Source organism: Rattus norvegicus, chromosome 2 (assembly GCF_021556685.1).
Source record: "Rattus norvegicus strain SHRSP/BbbUtx chromosome 2, alternate assembly SHRSP_T2T, whole genome shotgun sequence".
Classification (NCBI taxonomy): Eukaryota; Metazoa; Chordata; class Mammalia; order Rodentia; family Muridae; genus Rattus; species Rattus norvegicus.
In genome coordinates, this window is record NC_141535.1 from 117924276 (window position 1) to 117944621 (window position 20346).

Here is a 20346-nt window from a genome sequence, read left to right on the forward strand (position 1 = left end):
TTAGTTAGTGCCCTATATTAACTTACCATGGTGTTAAAGCTTTATGCCTACATTCTTAGGTATATTCCACACTGAACAGAGTATCTGAGCCAGGCGTATTTTCACCTTTAGAGCCTAGTGTTTGTTACAGGCTATACATAAGTATATGAAATTTGAAATCACAATAAAAGGAGGGTTAGAAAACAGACACCCAAAATCTATTTGGGATACTCCGCATTCTCAATTTCCTTCACCACTTTCATCCCCTGCACTACTTCCTCCCAATAATTTCATTAAATTATTCATATTTCTTAAAATTTTCTCGGAGGTTTTTCTAAGTTAAAAAAAAATGTAGGAGGGGGTTGTAGCTCAGTGGTAGAGAGGACCCTTGGCATGCTGAAAACCCAAGCACTAACCAAACCCCTCACTCCCTTTATGGTCTGGTCAACTATCCAGTCTTCTGTCCCTTTCAAAATCACCTATTTGTCACGGAAGAAAATGAATTCAAAACACCTATAACTATTAAAAAAAAAAGAGCCCGGTCCTCTATGGTGGGCGTGGTGCCCAGGTGTAGAACGAAGTTGTGTGGCATTACACTATGTGTAAAGCTAGCACTGACGCACAGCCAGCAAACCCTAGCCAGAGTCTTAAGCTCTTCCGTCGCACTGTGGAATAGCCACAACATAGACATCACCCTTGAAGTAGGCAGCTTAGCTTTGTAACTCCTACCAAGCCGTGAGCAGAACAGAGCATGCGCGGTGCACTTTAAAGGTCTCCCGGCCGGTGACTGTGAAGCCCCTCTAAAAGACAGTGGGGTACACTGTGGACACCCGTCCGGCAGCTAAGTCAACGTTAGGTCCCTGCCTGTCTTCGCCCCTTCGGTTCACCAGGCAGCCTTCCTGGGACCGCCACCGTGAGACAGTCCTGAGGGAGCGCTGGCTGCTGCCCCCAACAGACAGGACTGAGGGTACTTCCTCCGCGGCCGCCCAGACTCCCTTGCACCACTGAACTCGGCAGCGCGGGGTGAACAGAGAGACTCGAGCTCTGGCCCTTCCAACCTCGGAACCAAAGCCCGACCTGCATGCTTGGGCGTGATTAATGCAAGCGTTCCCACACGTCACACCTCAAGCCCTACTCTGCCCTCAGCGTCAGACCGGATTCGCGCTCCCTGCGAGTTCCCATAGTCCCGCTGGGTCTCGCGAGACTGAGGCAGCTCGTCGCCGCGAGCGCTTCCGGGAAGTTAGCGCGTCGTGGGTAGCTTCCCTCAGCTTGCGGGAGCGCGGGCTCGAAAGCCGGACCCTGGCGGGCTCGCCATGGACCGCGACTTGCTGCGGCAGTCGCTGGGCTGTCACGGCCCGGCGCTGCTGTCGCTGCTGCGGAGTGAGCAGCAAGACAACCCGCACTTCCGGAGCCTGCTGGGCACGACGGCCGAGCCAGCCCGCGGCGCGGCGCCGCCTCCCGGAGCCGGCAGGTATGGGGGTCGTAACCCGGGCCTGGCCGCGGCGCGGGGCGGACTGAAGAGCGGGAGCCCTGGGGTGTGTGACCAGGCACTGGCTCCTGGCTGAATGGCCGGGTTGCCAAAGCTTTCAGAGCTTCCCTGCTCCCATTTCTAAGTAGTACGTCCAGAGAGAATGGGCTTCAAACTTCTTCCGGAACTCAGTGGGTAAAAGCGCTTGCCATCGAGCATCCTCACCTGACTGATTCCCGGGATTCACAAGGATTTCCAGCGTTGTCCTATGACCCCCAAGTTGCACACAGTGGCACACAGACGCCACGTATCTACACCAAATAAACACATAATGAAAAGCTAACGTAATCAAATAAAACTTCCTCCAGAGACACTGCCTGGATAGAACCTGAGCAGGGTTGGGTGATGAAAACCGCTTTTCACGAGTTTGAATGTAAGAGAGCTTTGCTCATTAAAAAATAAATAAATAAAAATGTAATCACCTTTCTTTTAAGGAAAGAGAAGAGAGTTGACAACATTGAAATACAAAAATTCATCTCTAAAAAGGCGGATCTGCTTTTTGCCCTGTCTTGGAAACCAGACGCATCTGTACCCTCTGAAGTACACGACGACAATGACAGTAAGTTTAGTCTGGAAAGCTTTTAGGATTGATTGGTTGGTTTAAAGCAGTATATCAAAGGAGGAGGAAGTCAAAACTATCGTGGCGGTCTTTCTTACTCTTTTTTTACAGATCATTATGCAGTCATGCCACCTTTAGAGCAATTCATGGAGATCCCAAGCATGGACCGGAGAGAGCTGTTCTTCCGAGATATTGAACGTGGTGACATCGTGATTGGAAGAATTAGCTCGATTCGGGAATTTGGTTTTTTCATGGTGTTGATCTGTTTGGGAAGTGGCATCATGAGAGATATATCTCACTTAGAAATCACAGTAAGTCACTATACAGTCATCCCATGCAAAAATTATGTGCTTATTCAAGTCTGCTTAAATTTACCCGGTAGGGTATTGGGGGTGGGGGTGGGGGTGGGGTTAAATATAAGCTGAAGAAAACAAATACACTTTCTCTTCTTACTAAATGCCTTAGAGAGCAGGGCATTGGCAATGTAGACTCTAACCCTAGTACTCAGGAGGCAGAGGTAGGCTGAACTTGTAGTTAAAGGCCAGTCTGAGCTCTGTAGTGAAACCCTGTCTCAAAAAAAAAAAAAAAAAAAAACTACTGGAGTGTTACATTTCTTCCATTTTGGGTGTTTTAGGGTTGGGGGATTCTGGTTGCAGGTCAGTTTTCCTTTTACATCATAGAGATCTGTTAGTGGTTATGATGATGTTCATTGGTATTCTGAAGAGATATCTTGTGAATATTATCTTAATAATTGGGCATTGGATATTCACGTGTAAGTAATTTAGCAAAACCTTCCTATCATATATTTATAATAAGCATATAACATTCTCACACTGTAATAAGATACTTGCCTCAATTTGAAATGTTCCATTTCAACACTGTTGATGTTGGCTGACTGTCTCACCATGTGAAGAGAAAAAAATATACACCAGGAGAATGCACATTTCATCTAGCAAATGCTAGTATTTTTTGTATCTTTATTTGATTCTTAAAACTAGAAAGCAAGCTTTATTGTGATTGGACACAAATTGTAACTAATCTTAAATTTAAGTCACTGACATGTTTGCCAACAGTTGTATAAAGCCATCAAAAAAGAATAGAAGTATGCCATCTGTGGCAAATGGATAGCCTGAAAGACCCTGTCTCTGATGAAAGAAGGCAAACAGAGAAAGACAAATATCACATGTTCACATTGTGTATAAAAGCCAAAAAGTTGATACTGAAAAAGACAGTAGGCTGGTGTAGCCAGAGTCAGAAAGGGTGAAAGGACTGAAGGGAAGTAGATCGCTGACAGCAAAGACAGATTAGAGTCGAGGTGTTCTGGAGCACAGGAGAATGGCTAGTCCACGACTAGAAAAGGATCTGAAGACTAAAGCCAAAGAATATTGTATGTCTATTACTAATTAAAGTAGGATAATTATATATTGTGTATATTGTGTATTGAATTGCCACCCTGTAAATATTATATAATTGTACCCTGTAAATATGTATAATTGTGGGTTATTTAAAAAGAAAATAGTGTTAGACTTTAGAGTTGTTAATGTTCATGTGCAACCATTCATGATAAATAACTAAGATAAGAGCTACTGTTGTTGCCAGAGTCAAATGTGTGATGTTTTCAAATACTTGTCATTGCAGGCTCTTTGTCCCTTAAGAGATGTGCCTTCTCACAGTAACCATGGAGATCCTTTATCATATTACCAAACTGGTGACATAATTCGAGGTGATCAGCTTCAACATACTAATTAAAATTTTCAAATTAATGTTGAAAATGTAGTTTAATGAAGGTAGTGTTTGAAAAGTTTATTTTTGTTTTCACTTTTTTATTGTTTGATCCTTTTTTCTTCTTGAAAGCTGGCATCAAGGATATTGACAGATACCATGAAAAGCTTGCAGTATCTCTATATAGCTCATCTCTTCCACCACACCTGTCCGGCATTAAACTAGGTGTGATTACGTCTGAAGAGCTTCCTTTGTACTACAGGTATTTATCTTGTCTATTCTGAAAAATTAGAACTATAATTTAATTTTATAACCTTTAAATTACTCTTGGCTTGGTAGAAGGAATTATATCATAATAGTACACAACTTTTGTGTACAAAAATGGTATTAGTATTTAAACCTCCTATAGTAATGGTTTTAGTAGAAGTTGGGTGTGTTCACTATTTGTGTTTCTGATTTTTTTTTTTTTTTTTTTACAAAGGAGGAGTGTTGAACTAAATAGTAATTCTTTGGAGTCCTATGAAAATATCATGCAGAGTTCTCTGGGATTTGTTAATCCAGGAGTAGTTGAATTCCTTCTAGAGAAACTAGGAATAGATGAATCTCATCCACCATCTTTAATGAGAGGCCTACAAAGGTAAAAGTAGATCTGCATTCTCTTAGCTGGTGTAGGTGGTGAGGGGAGTGGATTAGCTCAGTAGCTGCAGAACATTTTGACCACAGCAATAGGAATATACTGAGGGTGAGTGAAGCGAGCCAATCTCCTCCTGGTCTGGATGCTAAGCAGTAATATTCATGCTAAGCAGTAATATTCATGTTTGAACTTGGCCGTATAGAGTAATAATGCATTTCCTGCTTGAAATTCACCATTTCACTATTATATCTACCAGAGACAGAATGAAGTATACTTCTAAAGTATTTACATTTTTGACTCTCATTTTCTTTATAGCAAAAATTTCTCTGAAGATGATTTTGCTTCAGCATTAAGAAAGAAGCAATCAGCATCTTGGGCTTTAAAATGGTATGGAGATTGTTCTGTCAAACAGTGGCAATTATCTAGTGTGACACTTTTAGTCAGGCACAGATTCTCTCATCGTCAAGACTAGAATGTGTTTACAAGTGAATGAACATGTTTTTTACATTATTCATAATGTCAAAGGTATTATATTGGTCTTACATTGGAATCTTAACAAATTTTGTTCAGAATTATTTTCCAGAAAGAAATAGTGTTTTGGTATCTGAGTTTTATAAATGTTTGCCATGAAAATCTGTAAAAGCAGAGTGCTTTTTAAGTAAATTGAGAGTAATTTAGAAACTAAATATTTGCCCAATTTAAATGCCTTTTTATTTATTAATGATTTATACTAACATTTAGATACTTTGTAAAATATCTGTGATGTTTCACAAATATGTTTTCAGTGTGAAGATTGGAGTTGATTATTTTAAGGTGGGGCGACATGTGGATGCCATGAATGAATACAATAAAGCTCTGGAAATCGACAAGCAAAACGTGGAAGCTCTGGTAGCTCGTGGAGCATTGTAAGTGAATTGTAGATTTTAAGGAGATGCTTTGAACAATGTGAAAAATGTGTTAAAGGGTCACAAGATTAAAATTTTCTTTTGTTTAATTTCTCTAGATATGCAACAAAAGGAAGTCTAAACAAAGCAATAGAAGATTTCGAGCTCGCATTAGAAAACTGCCCGACTCACAGGAATGCGAGAAAATATCTCTGCCAGACACTCGTAGAAAGGGGAGGGCAGTAAGTATGGGATTTCATTTAATAGTAAATGTCTGGTATGCATTCAATTCCTGTGATATCCTGAGATTTTTGTAAAAAAGTAGCTTCTTGGCATAGGCAATTTCAGAGTACTCTTTCAGTTTGGGGTGGCAGAGTTTTTAAAATAGTCATTTTTGTCCCTTACTCTTGGCTTATTACTGACTGCGCACATGTATGTGCATGTGTATGTCTTTGTCTTTGTGACTGGAGATCTTTAGTGTGTCAGGCTTAATTGCTCAGAATGTATTTTTTTGTTACATAGAAATATAAAGGGCAATAGAATAAGTTATGTGTTCTGTTTCAGAGCACATATCAGAAGGTTTTGTTCTAGTAAAGGATTTAATTTTTAAATCATTTTATTATAATAGTATGTAATGTTCTAAACATGATTTGAATGATTTCTAGTAAATTCTGATTAAGATTCTGCTGGTATATTAAGCTACTTCAACTCTGCTCTGTCTGGTAAATCCCACAATTTCAGATTAAATGGTAGAGTTAAAAGTATTTGCACTGTTGCCGATGTAGTTGGCAGCATGAACGTGGGAAAGTGGAGCCTAAAAATGAGGTGGACTAAAGTCTCATGCATAGCCAACTTCACTCAGAGCATCAGACAGTTTATGTTCCGAGGGTATTCTGAGAGCTAGGCAGGGTCATATGAGTTCAGGCTATATATACAATCACAAGGACAACCTGAGCATGGTAACATTTTGAACAACACAAATAAGTACAGTGTGTAATCTGAGGCAAACCACTCCTGTTTTCTACACCTGGAAGGGCATGAGAGCACATTCTAAGGATAAAGCCATATTGTGTACGAAGAGAGGCTACAAGACTCTCATTTACTTGCAGTTTCTCGTGGACCATGTTCTGACAGGCTGGCATCCGTTTTAATGAAGACTGAAAGCCACTTATGACAGTGGCATTATTGTGCTATTTCTCTTATCTTTTTGCAGTCCTGGGAATGGGACCTAGATACCATTTGGTACCTCAAACATGCTAGGCAAATGCGCTACAAAGGAGCTACATCCCTAGTGCCCTGTCTACTGCTACTGAAGAAAGATTGATCTCTTCTGTGTCATAGATCTGCCTGGCCATTCTTGCTTGCTTGATGAGCATTGCAACTAAGGATTTGTAGGATAAAAATGCCCACAAATTACTATTTATGAAATTTTAATTAGTGACTGGAGCTTGTTCATTGTTATCAATAACTAGTACCGCTGAAATGAGGTTGTCTTGTTCCTGGTGTACTAGCATCTTTTAGCTAGAGAATGCTGCATTAACCAGTTATCCAACCACAAGTATTGGTAATGACTTTACTTGTCCCTTGGCTCCCTATATCCAGTCTCCTAACATGACAGTAATCCCATTTGTTCTGTAGTAATAATTTTTTCCTTCTGTCAACTAGAAGTGCTTGGTAAAGTTTTTTGACTTTCCTATACCTAAACTTCCTTTCTCTGTGTAGCCCTGGCTAGCCTGGAACCTGCTATTTAGACCAGATTAGCCTAAAAATCATAGTAACGTTCTCCCCCTTTGCCTCCCAAGTGTTGGGATAGTAGGTATATGCCACCACACCCACCCAAACATACTAATTTTGATTTTTCACAGTTCAGACTTGTGGATTATATGATAATTAGTGATTGTAGATTATAATGTTATCTACAACTATGTGTATATGTGTTTTAGTATTTCCAAAGAATTTCAATAAATACAGAGGAAATTTTTCCATAGAAAAGAAAGCTTCACAAACTATCTTTAAAAAGCAACTTTATCTAATTCTGCTCTGACGACAAAAGTTATACTAAATTTTCAGATAGCAGGTTATGTATTTTCCTGTATTCCTAAGGAAAAAATACCAGTATTGTTTAGGTACTAGTAATAGATTTTCATGTAAGTGCTCTTTTTAGTAAGTAAAAATATAAATAGGTAATTAGAAGATAATTTGCTAAGCATTACTTGCCTCTTGTCATAATTGTGTGATGATTTCTCTATGTATTTGGATAAATTTGTGTTTACAAAATGCTTAATCTTCTTAACTAAGGTTGGAAGAAGAAGAAAAGTTTTTAAATGCTGAAAGTTACTATAAGAAAGCTCTGGCTTTGGATGAGACTTTTAAAGATGCAGAGGATGCTTTGCAGAAACTTCATAAATATATGCAGGTGATTCTTTATTTCCTCTTTGAAATTTAATGGTATTTAAAATTAAATATTGTTTTCTTTTAGGAAAAAGTGGGTAACCTAGGTGAAGTATTATAAAATAAATGCTTTTCCTAATTAGGTTTGCCTAGCATTATAGTCCGGGTGCTTCTTTGTTTATTCACAAGTAAAGCTAGCCACATGAGAGAATGCCTACACCTAAATCCACTATGTGAGACTGTTCTCCTTTATAGAGAGCTTACCTGATGACTATAAGATTATAAGTATTGCTGGTGTAATGTAGACATTTTTACTTGTTCTTTCCTGTAATACTGATGATGATGTTTTCTCATGCATTTTCTTCTGAATTGGACCATTGCTGCTGTGTCTGTGACATCTGGTGCTGCTCATCCCCATCCACAAACTGGAAAATGATTTCTTGTGTAATCATGCGTCCAACTGGGCTGTGCTATTTTTAAAATGGTTTGTATTTGAACATGGTGATTTTCCCCTCAATTCACCTCTGTGGAATGTCCTTGCTTAAATTTTATTTGTAAAATTGGCATCCTGTTTACATTTTCCAATTTTTAAAAAATAATTCGTTTTTTGAATCTTACTTGCATTCTGGGTCATTGGTACTACTGCAATGGCTTCCCTGTTTTTCTTGGGATACCAACTGCAATATGGTCCTCAATACTGTTCTGGCCATTCAAATGACTAATGCCAAATGTGTGTCATTAATTTTTTTATTTGGAATAATGTAACTTGTTGAATACTGGCTATATGGTGATTTGGTTATCCTAAATTGGGTTTCTGGTTGGGGGGGTGGTTTTTAAATACTGTTCTTTACATATTCTGCCATTTTTATTTTTAACGTGTGGTTTTTTCCGATATCTGGGTTCTAAAAGAAATCTTTGGAATTAAGAGAAAAACAAGCTGAAAAGGAAGAAAAGCAGAAAACAAAGAAAATAGAAACAAGTGCAGAAAAGTTGCGTAAGCTCTTAAAAGAGGAGAAAAGGTAAACTATAATATTCACTAGTTTTTTAACTTTAAAAGCAACAGAGTTGAACCCCAAGTGCCATATGGAGGTAAAGTAAGTAACAAAGTGTCCCAAGTGATAATTCTTAGCAAACATAGGGCCACACGGTAAGAAACTCAGCAAAGGAGCTCTAAGGCTAGAACTCATTTTAAACATTATATTAAAATATAGAATAAGTTACTTTAACTCTTTCTGGGATAGGCTTTTAGAAGAGGTTCTTAGATACTGGTGGTTTTGTTCTGTAGTTACTGTAAGTCGTGGGAAAGTACTAGCATGTAGTGTATAGAGGACATAGGATCCTTTGTATCAACATGATGCGGTGTATAGGACAGTCTACTCTTACCTTCACTAAAGAACTGTTTGGCCCCAGAATGTTAATAATGCCAAGGTGGGGGGAGGGAAGGCACATGAAGAAACGAGGATTAGGTAGATAGAAAACTCAGGCTGCTTCTTGCATGTTCAGGTAGGCATGAACAATGCTGGAAAGGTTACTGCATCTCAGAAGTCCTGGATTTGCTTATAGTGACACCTTTCTTCGGAGGTGCTCTCAAAAGCCATGCTTCATAGTAAAACTTGGTGAAATGATTGAGACTGTTATTATGTCTGAATGATAACTTATTTAGAACATCTTCAAGTGACACAAAAATAGGTTAAAATCTTGAGGAATATTTGACTAATGTTTTTGTACTTAACATGTCTGATGAGCCAACTAATTTTTTTAAGGCTAAAGAAGAAAAGAAGAAAATCATCATCTTCCTCTTCAAGTGTTTCTTCAGCCGATGAATCCATTTCTTCTTCCTCATCTTCTTCCTCTTCTAGCCACAAACGGCATAAGAAAAGTAAGAGGAATCGTTCAGAGTCTTCTCGAAGTTCAAAGAGGCACTGGTCTAAGACATCTTCAGGCTACACAGATCAAAGTAGGAAAGATGATTGCTATCCAGTTCCAACTAATACCTCAGCATCTTTCCTTAATCAAAAGCAAGAAGTGGAGAAACTTCTGGAAAAGCAGGATAGGTTACAGTGTCCAAATGCACAGGTGAAAGAGAAAGAGAAAGGCCTTCTCACATCTTCAGTTGAAGTACCAGATGATTTGGGAGGTAGGTCAGATTTGTACAATAGCTACAAAACCCAGGCAGGTAGTAGCAAAACTGAAAAGCCATATAAATCAGAAAAACATTTCTCCAGTAGGAGAAATTCCTCAGATTGCTTCTCTAGAAATTCAGAGGACAAGATGAAAGCATCTAGTTACCGAAGATTTGAAAAGGACACAGAGGGAAGAAAAGATCACTCTAGGAGGTGGGAGCCAAGTTCTGGGAAGTACTCTACTTCACCAGCAAGTTCAGACTATGCTTGGAAGTCACTTGAAAAACAAAAAAAATGCATGTACTCTGGATCACGGGATGTCAGTAAACATGAGCAAAGACACCAGTTAAATACAAATGAGGGAGAGCGTGCACATGATAAGGAGGACGGCTGTGGGGAGGGTAACAAAGCTGAGGCTCCAGAAGACATACTAAATAACAAAGAGCAGCCAGAAAGTAGAGTTAAGAAAAATTTACCTCAAAATTTACTCAATATATTTAATCAGATAGCTGAATTTGAGAAAGAAAAAGGAAATAAGCCCAAAAAATGATCTGCTAAGGAAATTTTCACTAGTTTTCAGAAGTTTGGAGATCCTTTAGCCCTAACAAATAGTTCTAAGTCTAAACTTACTTGTTGCAGATCACAAAAGGCTGTCTTAAGTTATCAGCCCCTTGTCAGTCAGTGTTGTGGGTATGTATGGATACAGCTTTTAACTGACAATTCAGACTTTCTCACCTGAAGCTATTTTCTGAGCACTTTGTTTCTTCACGGTACTGTGGTTTATGAGAATTCTTCGGTCCGTCTTACTTCACTGTTAGAGGAAAATATGTTTGCATTGAGCAGTTGGATCGTTTTATCAAAACCTTTTCTGTTTTTTGTTAAAGTCCTTAGCCTTTGGGGGTGGGGAAGAATTTATGGTTGAATGTTTTGTAGGTATTATTTTCAATCATTTGTTTTCAGTATTAAAATTTTTACACCATTTCATTTTTTAAGTGATAAATTATGACTTGACTTAATGTCCAAGGCTTGATGTAAATGGTTTTTGAATACTATTTTCTTCGCAGCTTAACAAAATACCATAAGAATAAGACCATGAAAGTTGGTTAGTCAGAGCCTGTTTTCTTTCTCCAATATTATTTTTACTTAATGGTTATCGTCATAAGAAAATCTTTAATTTTAAACATTGGCCTGACCCTTTGAGAATTCTGTATCAAACTAGATAATAGAAAATAACTATTAGTAAAAATAGCAGCTGAGAAGAACCATGTTAATCTGGTTTTCTGCTGTCACATTGCAAAGCTTGGAAAGCTAGTAGGCATGTTTCTGAACATCAAATCAGTCAGGGCTGATTTGCAGCTTTGGTTTTCTTCTTCTCTATCATTTTCCTCCTTTATTGATGCCCCTCACTGAATCCTAGTCAATAACCCAGAGTAAATCCTAGGCCTCTGAGGTGGCTCAGTGGGTAAAAATACCAACCATGCCTGATAACCTGAGTCCAATCCCAAGTCCCCATGGTATAGGGAGAGAACTCCCCTTGACAGCCACACACCCAAACACAGTAGTACCATGTGTGGACCTATGCACATAAACAGCTAAAGAGGAAATCATCTTTGGCTTTCAGAGAATCTCTGAATTACTAGAAATTGAATAGTAGACTCTTGGCAATATTAGTAAGTATCATTAGCTATTGCATTTCTGATGCTCTTAAATTACGATTCTAGAAAGTATAAATAGCAGTAAGCTTTAAATCTCTTATTGGTCATTAGATGGAATCCACCCTCAGACATGCATGAGGGAGTGGCAGAATTAGAGGAGACTCATTGCATGTTTGTTTCTACCAGTAAAATACTAAAGCTTTAAGACTGATACATAGTATTTGTACCAAATTATAGTGATGGAAAACTACTGCAAAATGTAAAATTTATTTTACAGTACAGAAAAGAAACCTTAAGAACAATAAATAATGGCGGCAGAAATTTCATAATCACTTCAACATTTGTTATTTCACCAAGGAACTATTATTAGTCGTAGTAGTATTATTACATGGGCTGGGGCGAAGGTGATGAGCATGTGTGCCACATACGTGGACACTGGAGGATAACTTGAAGGAATCTCTTTTTCTGCCTATGGGTCCTAGGAATGAAACTTGGCTCATTGGGCTTGACAGCAAGTACCTTTATCCATTGAGCCATTTTGCTATCCCAGCACCAAGGAACTCTTTAAGAGTATTCTATATATTAATATTTAATATATTAATATTTCCAGTATTAAATATATTAATACTTCCAGACTTATTCCTATATAGCTAGGGTTTGTTGTTAAAAGATGAAGAGCACCTCTCTGCCTTGATCTTTGAGAATCCCTAGTACACCTCACAGTCTTACACATATCACCTTCCTTAACCCTAGGATAGTGCCTTTGAAAACTACATCTTTCCTAGGAATACTAAGATAAGCAGACTACACGAAGCATCCAGTTCCTTAGAATATTTAAGGAGTTGCCACAGAAAAATATTGGGGATTTAAAGTTGATTCTCAGTTCTGTCTTCAGGTGTTTCTTTCACATTAATATGTCTGTAGTTTGTATGTTCCCTAGACAGCTTTGTCTTAATTTCCATGAGGAGAACTGTGACTTCTGGATGTTAAGATACTCCAGATCTGCACACAGGGTTCATCTTCATCCTTTGTCTTACCATTTAGCATTGATACATGCAGTTAGTATAGTGGTTAAATGTAAAATTGGATGCTGGCCATTCCAGAGTAGAGTCTCTTCGTTATTCCATAGGTACAAGCTAACTACTTACTGTGCAGTTAACCCTGTTTCAGTGCCAGTGTGTTTTGCTTATATGTTACTTTAATAAACCTGTGATAGTTAATTACCTCTAGATTACAAAAAGAAAAAGCATAGAAAAGTAATCTCCCTCGAAACAAAACCTCTGCCTTTGTAGAACACAAAGTTTTAATGTTTTAAGTTCTAAGCAACTTAGAAACTAATACATAACTGAGAATCACAACATTGATAAACAAAATGATAATAGGATTGATCAGTTTTAGATCTTAAACATGATGTGCATTTAAGCAATGTTTGAACCAAAAAGTGCCCAGAGTTTTTCTTAGCCATTTTACTTATTAGACTTAACTATATTTCTAAATTTAAAGTGATCATTAGTAAAACAGATTTATTTGCTACCAGTGCTGCTTTTTCAGAAGTGACTGAATAGTGGTTCTAAGACAATCACTGTTGTAATGAATATTTTCCCCAAGGTTTAAAGGAAATGCTGATTTATATACCTAAATGGTGATGTATTTGAAATCTAGCTTTATAGTATTATTTCCTACTCTAGTCCCAAAAGTTCAAAGTGCTGGAAATAAAGTATTAGCTGGAAAAACCAATTTTAAATATAGTTATGCAATATCTACCTCCAGTGTAAATTTAATATGTTTCCTTCTTTCAAGGTCAGAGAAGAAACATTGTTATGAGCTTAAGTTGCACTTTATTTGTGCATATATAGAGATAAATGTATGTGTATACACACATATACAGTGTCTTTTTTACTAAACTTTTTCTTGACGGAGTGGGAATGATGCTGTCCTTTGGTTACAGATTATAACCAGTACAAACAAACAAAAAACTGGCCTTTACCAGGGTCCTCCCTCATGCCCACCCAACCCCCAAAAAAGATCTGAAGAATACGGTTGTTTGCTTTTTGTTTTTTATTTTAAAAAGTAATTTTGTGATCTAGAGTAAATGGAAACTTCCTTATTGAGCTATAGAATGAATCTTTAGAAGTGTATTAGTGAAAGAATCTTATAAACGTGTTACTTCATAAAACATTAACACTATAGACATGTTCTAGTGAAAAAAAACTGATTTCCCTCTGCTTTGTCACGTGTGGCTTGGCTAAGGTTCTGCAGTTTTCCTTCTCTATAAATAAAACAGTAGAAAAAAAAAAAACAAACAAAAATCTACCTTTGTTCTTTTTTCAAACAGCTTTTATAGCCACCATGCAGAACTTTTGTCTGGTTTGTACTTCTGGTACTATTTTAGTAGCCTGTATCGTTAATAAATGGAACCCCAGAAAAAGAGGGAGACTTAACTATTAATAAGGTTTTCGTTTGTCTTCAAAATTTGTACAGAAGATAAAAAAAAAAAATGTTTATTTGTTGAGCTTTTTTCCTTTAGGGATGTTGGAATTGCTGCCACTACTAGACCTAGAACTATCACTTCTTGCCGGAGGTCCTGGGAATCTGAGCTCTATCACTTTAGCTGTGGGTGGAGAGATGGGAATTGAGTCCTCCAGCGACCTGGAACAAGAAAGGATTTTCTATGAACTTAATGCAAAATGTACTTCAAAAAGACCTTTCTATTGGCAAAAAGAAATATTTTTTTAATTCCATAAGAAATTAAAGAACTAGGAAAGCTATTAGTGTTAATAAAATTTTAAAATATGACCAATTCTTTCAAAAAAAAGAAATGAACATAGTTTAAGTAAATTGTTAATTGTTTCTGTGAGAAAAATATTTTCATCAGTTTCATAGAATTGGAAACAATAGTTAATAAAGTAGAAACAAAAGGAGTGGGTGCTCGAAAAAGTGATTAAAATGATAGCTTTAAGTCATTTATGCTGAAGAGGAGAAGGGTTGGCAGGAACCATTGTGAGATTGTTAGACAATAGCCATTTGCTTCTGAAATGGTATGGTTTATCAAAAGTACAGAAAAATTTAATACATAATAAACATTACGTAGTTTAATATATTTATGTAGAAAAAAGGTTTTTAAGCTAAAAACACTGTCTTTAGGGATCTCTTTTTTAATGAAACAGTTACACAGACTAATAAAAACTAGTACATAACTTTCAACTATAGAAGATTAGAAATCTTAAAATCAGGTTTATTATTAATAAATCTATCAACAAAGACAGAATATCCATGACTTATTCCTGGTAGATTTTGGTTTGCATTAAGCTAAGTAAGATGCCGTAAATAAACATCTCTAATTAGAAAATCCATTGTGCCTCTAACTTTACTCTTACAGTTTAAAAAGACTTAAATTTTCCTAGAGTAAGAGTTTGCCCAAAATGTTTGCTATATCACCCCGGTTTTCACCCAATCTTGTTCCCACAGTGAATGTGTCATAATAGAAATATTGGCAGCTGCAGGTGGCTTGCAGTACTGTTATCTGTGTAGTGCGATTGCTGAAGGTGAGTGACGGGTGGGTAGGTAGCGTGCTGGCCAGTAGCAGCTGTGAGCTTGAGGACCAGTTCCCCCTTACCTGATTGAGGAAAGTGAGGACTGGGAAGACGATCTTGAGCTTGGGCCTTTTGCTGTAGGTAGTTCTAACCCATTCTGAAAGAATATTTCAGCCATTAGTCCCATACACTTTAGAAGAAAGTTGATATACAGATTTACTATATTAGTACCTGCTGAAAATATGTTTGAAAGATGACATGAATTTCTGCATTTTCCATGGCATTAACTAGCATTTGGTCAATGTCCTTGTGAAACTGTATGATTTCACGGAGCTGAATGTCTTGTTCTTCTAGAGTTTCATCATTTGTTTGTCTCAAAATGCGGATTTCTCTTCTGAGTCTTCCACACTGTTAGTAAATAAGCCAAGTATTACATAAAACTACTTTCCATGACTTAAGAAAAGTGGGGTCTGAGTCCATTTGGTACTTGAAAGGTGTGAGTATTAGGGTCAGCTTTGAGAGGTCGTCAGCACCTGCTTAGTTACTCGCTGTATTTTCGGCTTCTGCTCTTCAGTCTCCTTACGAAGTTGAAATGAGAGGGTTTGCTTCTCTGATAATTTCTCTCTGGCATTATTTGCTAAGTGTTCTATAACTTCAAAAGTATTCTCCATGCTCTGTAGAAAATAGTGTCAACACACTCATGGTCAGAATTAAAAAATGACTCATTGCTTGCCATTTGCCAGCTGTTTGCTCAATTTGAATATTTGGTCTTCTTATTCATATACTATATTTACTGTATTAGTGGCTAAGGAATACAGAGGTCCTGTGAATTAGTTGTGAATATCATTCTCCTGGGAACTTTTTATAGCACTTGGAGAAATAGAAACAATTACTTGAAATTATCCATATTTTAAAGATTCATAATTTGTTATCAGTTTGTTCCCTTAGCTAGGCTCTACTTACCAAAGCACATTCTTCTACCTTTCAGTGGTTTGCTTTAGTGGCTACTTTCACTAGATTTTCTGTTTTAAACTTTGTTTTTAAAAACTGAATGTGATCTTTAAGGAATTCAGTGAGGTCACTAAAATAACTAGTGGATGTCGTTAATTGTCTAGCTGTGGTTCGTAACTAATAAAATTATTACCTCCCAGCCATAGAATATTAACTGATTTGCTTTACATTTTTCTTTGCTTGTTTTTCTGTAAATAAGGTTGTGTTTCTCATGGCCTACTTCTCTAAAGATGCTTTTTGTACAAGATTAAGTAGTAATAATGGTAGTTGACCTTTATTTAGGGTTTACTACTAAAAAGTCTGTAGAAATCACCTGGATATCTTCTTGAAGTTCTCTGATTTGTCTTTGTTTGCATCTGTATTTCTCATCTGCGCTTCTTTTTTGTTCTTCTAGTTGAATTTTTATTCCGTACTCATCACCTACAAGAGAATTTTAATTTCCAATGTAGTATATGGAAAGCTACCTGAAAGTAATGACAAGTAAAGCTCTAACATGTTACATGTCTTAGAGCCTCATGAGAAACACAGTATAGACATGTAGGAGCCATTTCTTAGTATATAGCACCAGTGTATATTTCCCAGATTCAAAGCAAATTCCCCGAAGGGATATGCTGTAGTCCAACAGAACTAATAATGTAAATAACATTTCATAGTGATTAAAGAGGAAAGAGCATAATATTTCTTCAGGCCCAATCATAGCACACTTTTATTCTCCCAAGAATCAACGTTTCTCCTCTACATTTATTTAACTGTAGTCGTCATCATATTTGTTAGAATGGCTGCTACGTACTTGACGGCGTCACTTTTTTGAAAGATTGCTTGTAATTGTTGTTGCAGCTGCTCAGAACTTGCAAGGTGTTCTGCAGAGCATAGATTTCTTTTTCAGCTTTGCTGATCTTAGCGTCCAAGCTGTCACCTTCCCTTTGAAGTTCTTCTTTTTCTTGAGCAGCCTAAATACAGAACAGAGCTAAATAATTTATCATAGGGCATACTGCCTAAAGCAGAGAATAACTAATTCACAGCAGTCTCTGCTTACCTTAGGGCCTTCACATGCTTCCCAGGCATTTACTTCTTATACTCTTTTTTTTCATACACAAGACCAAACAAATTCTTAGGCTTTAAAATTACAGCACATATATAGGATACAAAACCATGGTGGAAGTGTAGCTAACATAAAACATACCAGGAGGAAGGTGTGTTGGGGGAGGAGGGGTTGGAGGCGAATTGAAGGGAGCTAAGCAGCTACCAGATCTCTGGAAGATAGATGGGGTGACTCAAACGATCTTGAACTCTAGGAATGTTTGGGTCTGAGAGAGGTTTGAGAACCCAATTCTTACTTGATTCAGAAAAGGATAAAAAGTAACCAGAGTATATCAAGCAAGGAAAGCAGTGTGAGTCTGTTTTCTAATATATTTTATCACAATTTAAAAGAGAACCTTTGGGCTGGAGAGATGGCTCAGCAGTTAAGAATATTTGATGCTCCTCCAGAGAACCAAGTCTGGTTCCCAATTCCCACATCAGGTAGCTTACATCCACCCTTAACTCCAGTTCCAAGAGCTCTGACATCTCTGACCTTGGGCATCTGCACTCATGTGTAGACACACAGGTAAGGAAAAAATAATAATTTTGAAGATAACTGTACAAATGATGGTAGTACTTGTAATAAATGTACTAGAAAACATGAAGTCCTTTAAATTGCTTAAATATCAAAATTTCCTATACGATGAGCTTACCAAAGTAAGATTTTACTGTTTCAAAACAAGTTTCACATACTTTTGTAACAAATATTCCTCTGTTACCTGTTATTGTGACAAAACACTTGACATAAAGAAGTAAGCCTGCATTTTTACCCAATATCAGGCTTCTATCTCATCACTTGTTCCTGTTTCTGGGCTCTAAAAAGCCTTAGCTGCTAGCCAGGAAGCAAAGAAGGGACAAGATAAGTCTTCCCAAGGAATGCCTCAAATTTCCTCTAACTAGGCCCCAGCATCTCGCAATAATACAATTAAATATCAGTGGATGAATTCACTGATGAGATTCGTATCCTCGGGAGCCAGTTATTTCCCCCTAAAAAAATCTTATCAGCTGACAACTGAACCTTTAACACATTTATATAATAAACCCACAAAGAAATGATACATGAAATGTGATTACCCCTAATTTAAATGTATACATCTATGGAAATAGCAATAGCATAGAAATACATGTAATTTGTATGTCAATTATAGCTAAAACAAAATAAAAATCAGATCTGCTGCTATTTCTATTGAATAAAATAGTGTGGGAGCAGACTGGGATGAGTGAAACAGATTGTGACAGTTAAGTAACTTCAATGAATGTCACTCCTCAGTTCATTCTTAATTTGTTCATCTGTATAAATTTCTGACTTAATTGTAGGTGTGCCTTTAAGTTCTAAAATGATCGTTCCCTCTGTTGGTAAAAAAAAGATTACATATATAGTACATTTATATTTATAGTACAGATGTATATATACACATATATGTATGCTTATAGTACATTTTATAAAGATATATTTAGTACATTTTATTTGGAGTTGGGAAAATTGGGATTTTGAAATAGTTACAACTTTTTAATATCTCACAGCTTTTTAAAATACCTTTATTGGGCAGTATCACTCAAATTTGGTCAGAATAAGGCTGTAGGCTTATAAAGACTTAAGTGTCTTGGGAATGAAATGTGAAGAATACTAGCTGTTATTCCACTTTTACTTTTAAGCAGAATCACACACTAAAGCTGAACCATGGAAAACACCCTGGTATGTTGGACACGTAAGCCAAAGGCTATTGCAGGACCAACACCAGGAGTTACTGTGGCCATAAAAGAGGTGTGCTGAGGTCCTAACATCTAGTAAGGTGGTGTAACCACATTCAGAAGCCAGGTCTTTGCAGATGTCAAGATGATGTCACTGGTGGGCCTCAGTACATCTTTACAAAAAAAGGACACTACTGTTTGCCGCTTCTAACCATGGATAATTTCTGTTAAAATCTAGACTTAGTGACAGAGAAATAACCTGGTTTGGATATTTGAGATGTGAAGTGTGAATATATATTTTAGTGTATATTGAATGAATAAATATGTCTCATACAATCAGATTTGTAGCAGGTAAATGTTACCTTTATTACATAATAGGACTGTGTTTTCTCCTCTTCTCCTTCAGGAGGCAGCATGACAACAGTAAGAATTTCATATCTGTTCTTAAGCTTATCAATTTTACTTAGCCGCTCATGAAATTCAGAACTAATGTGAAAAGAAATTAAAAATTAGTAGGTGTTTTTATTGAAGACCTTTGGACTCATATTATTATTGTACTCAAACAGATTAAAGTGCTCTCCTGTTTTAATGATCCTGTGTGTGGATCTCAGAGTTTACCCTACTTGAACAAGCTAGCTTGTCATAGTTCCAGAGATTCTAACAGAAGACATGAGAGACTATTATAACAGAGATGAAGGATGTTACCATTCCTGACACAGGAGAAGATACAAGCTTCCTGTCTACATGGCTTGCTCCACGTCTCACGAGAGCAAGAAGGGGATTAGGTAGATACTTCACAAACAGTAGGTCTATGTTACAATTAAGAAACCCCAAATATTTTCAAGTGGTAAATAAGCAGATATACCTAACTTTTGCTTTAGAGGGAACTATGACCTCTGCCTTTCTATTCAAACAGTACAATGGGAGTTAGTACATCTCTTTACAAGACATTAAAATAAAATTCATAGAGGATTTACCAACATTTGGTGTCAGATTATTAAATGTTACTTTCTCCTTTTGTTCCTACAAACTTTTATGAGCTATTTTAAGGAGTTAAAATAGTGTTGGTAACATCTGCATGGAAGGATGGAAATTGACTTACTTCTTGCTAAAACCTTATGAAAATAAACCACTTGATCATGTCAGAAAGTCTTCAACCTACCATCTTCTAGAAAACAGTATTAAAAGTCATTTAGAACCAAAAGTTAGCTTTTGAGAATTTTTTACTGTATTATATGATCAGAACATATTCAGTTTTATGTGATAATAATGTACACGTTCATCAGCTAAAGGTGGAAGATTATGCAGAAGTTAATCTTTTCACCTTTCTAAACAAGAGAAGAATCCCGGTGTGGTGGCAAACACCTTTAATCCTGGCTCTTAAGTAATGCACAATTCCTGAGGCCAAGGCCAGTCTAACCCTTAGGTATCAATACCCAGTCTCAAAAACAACAAAATATAATTTTTAAGAGGGAAAAAGTAGGGGCTGGGGATTTAGCTCAGTGGTAGAGCGCTTACCTAGGAAGCGCAAGGCCCTGGGTTCGGTCCCCAGCTC

The 20346-nt window shown here is 37.2% G+C and overlaps 2 protein-coding genes across 11 annotated transcripts in view; one reads left to right on the forward strand and one right to left on the reverse strand.

Annotated features, from left to right (window-relative positions):
- The first annotated feature begins 1195 nt into the window (after nt 1-1195).
- On the forward strand, nt 1196-19383 carry Ttc14 (tetratricopeptide repeat domain 14). Of its 10 annotated transcripts, XM_087622089.1 has the most exons (13): nt 1222-1450; nt 1606-1707; nt 1942-2066; nt 2178-2377; nt 3705-3789; nt 3921-4050; nt 4270-4425; nt 4738-4809; nt 5208-5327; nt 5426-5548; nt 7605-7722; nt 8607-8716; nt 9461-10804. In XM_087622089.1, the coding sequence occupies exons 1-13, from the start codon at nt 1293-1295 to the stop codon at nt 10368-10370; spliced, it is 2409 nt and encodes an 802-aa protein (XP_087478215.1). In that variant the 5' UTR covers nt 1222-1292; the 3' UTR covers nt 10371-10804.
- The window catches only part of Ccdc39 (coiled-coil domain 39 molecular ruler complex subunit), a 37817-nt gene continuing 30764 nt past the window's right edge, over nt 13294-20346 (reverse strand). Inside the window, 7 exon segments of the mRNA NM_001415040.1 lie at nt 13294-14124; nt 15092-15165; nt 15240-15416; nt 15542-15682; nt 16333-16439; nt 16810-16969; nt 19154-19277. Of these exon segments, the coding sequence (NP_001401969.1) occupies nt 13977-14124; nt 15092-15165; nt 15240-15416; nt 15542-15682; nt 16333-16439; nt 16810-16969; nt 19154-19277 (931 nt within the window). The 3' untranslated portion in view covers nt 13294-13976.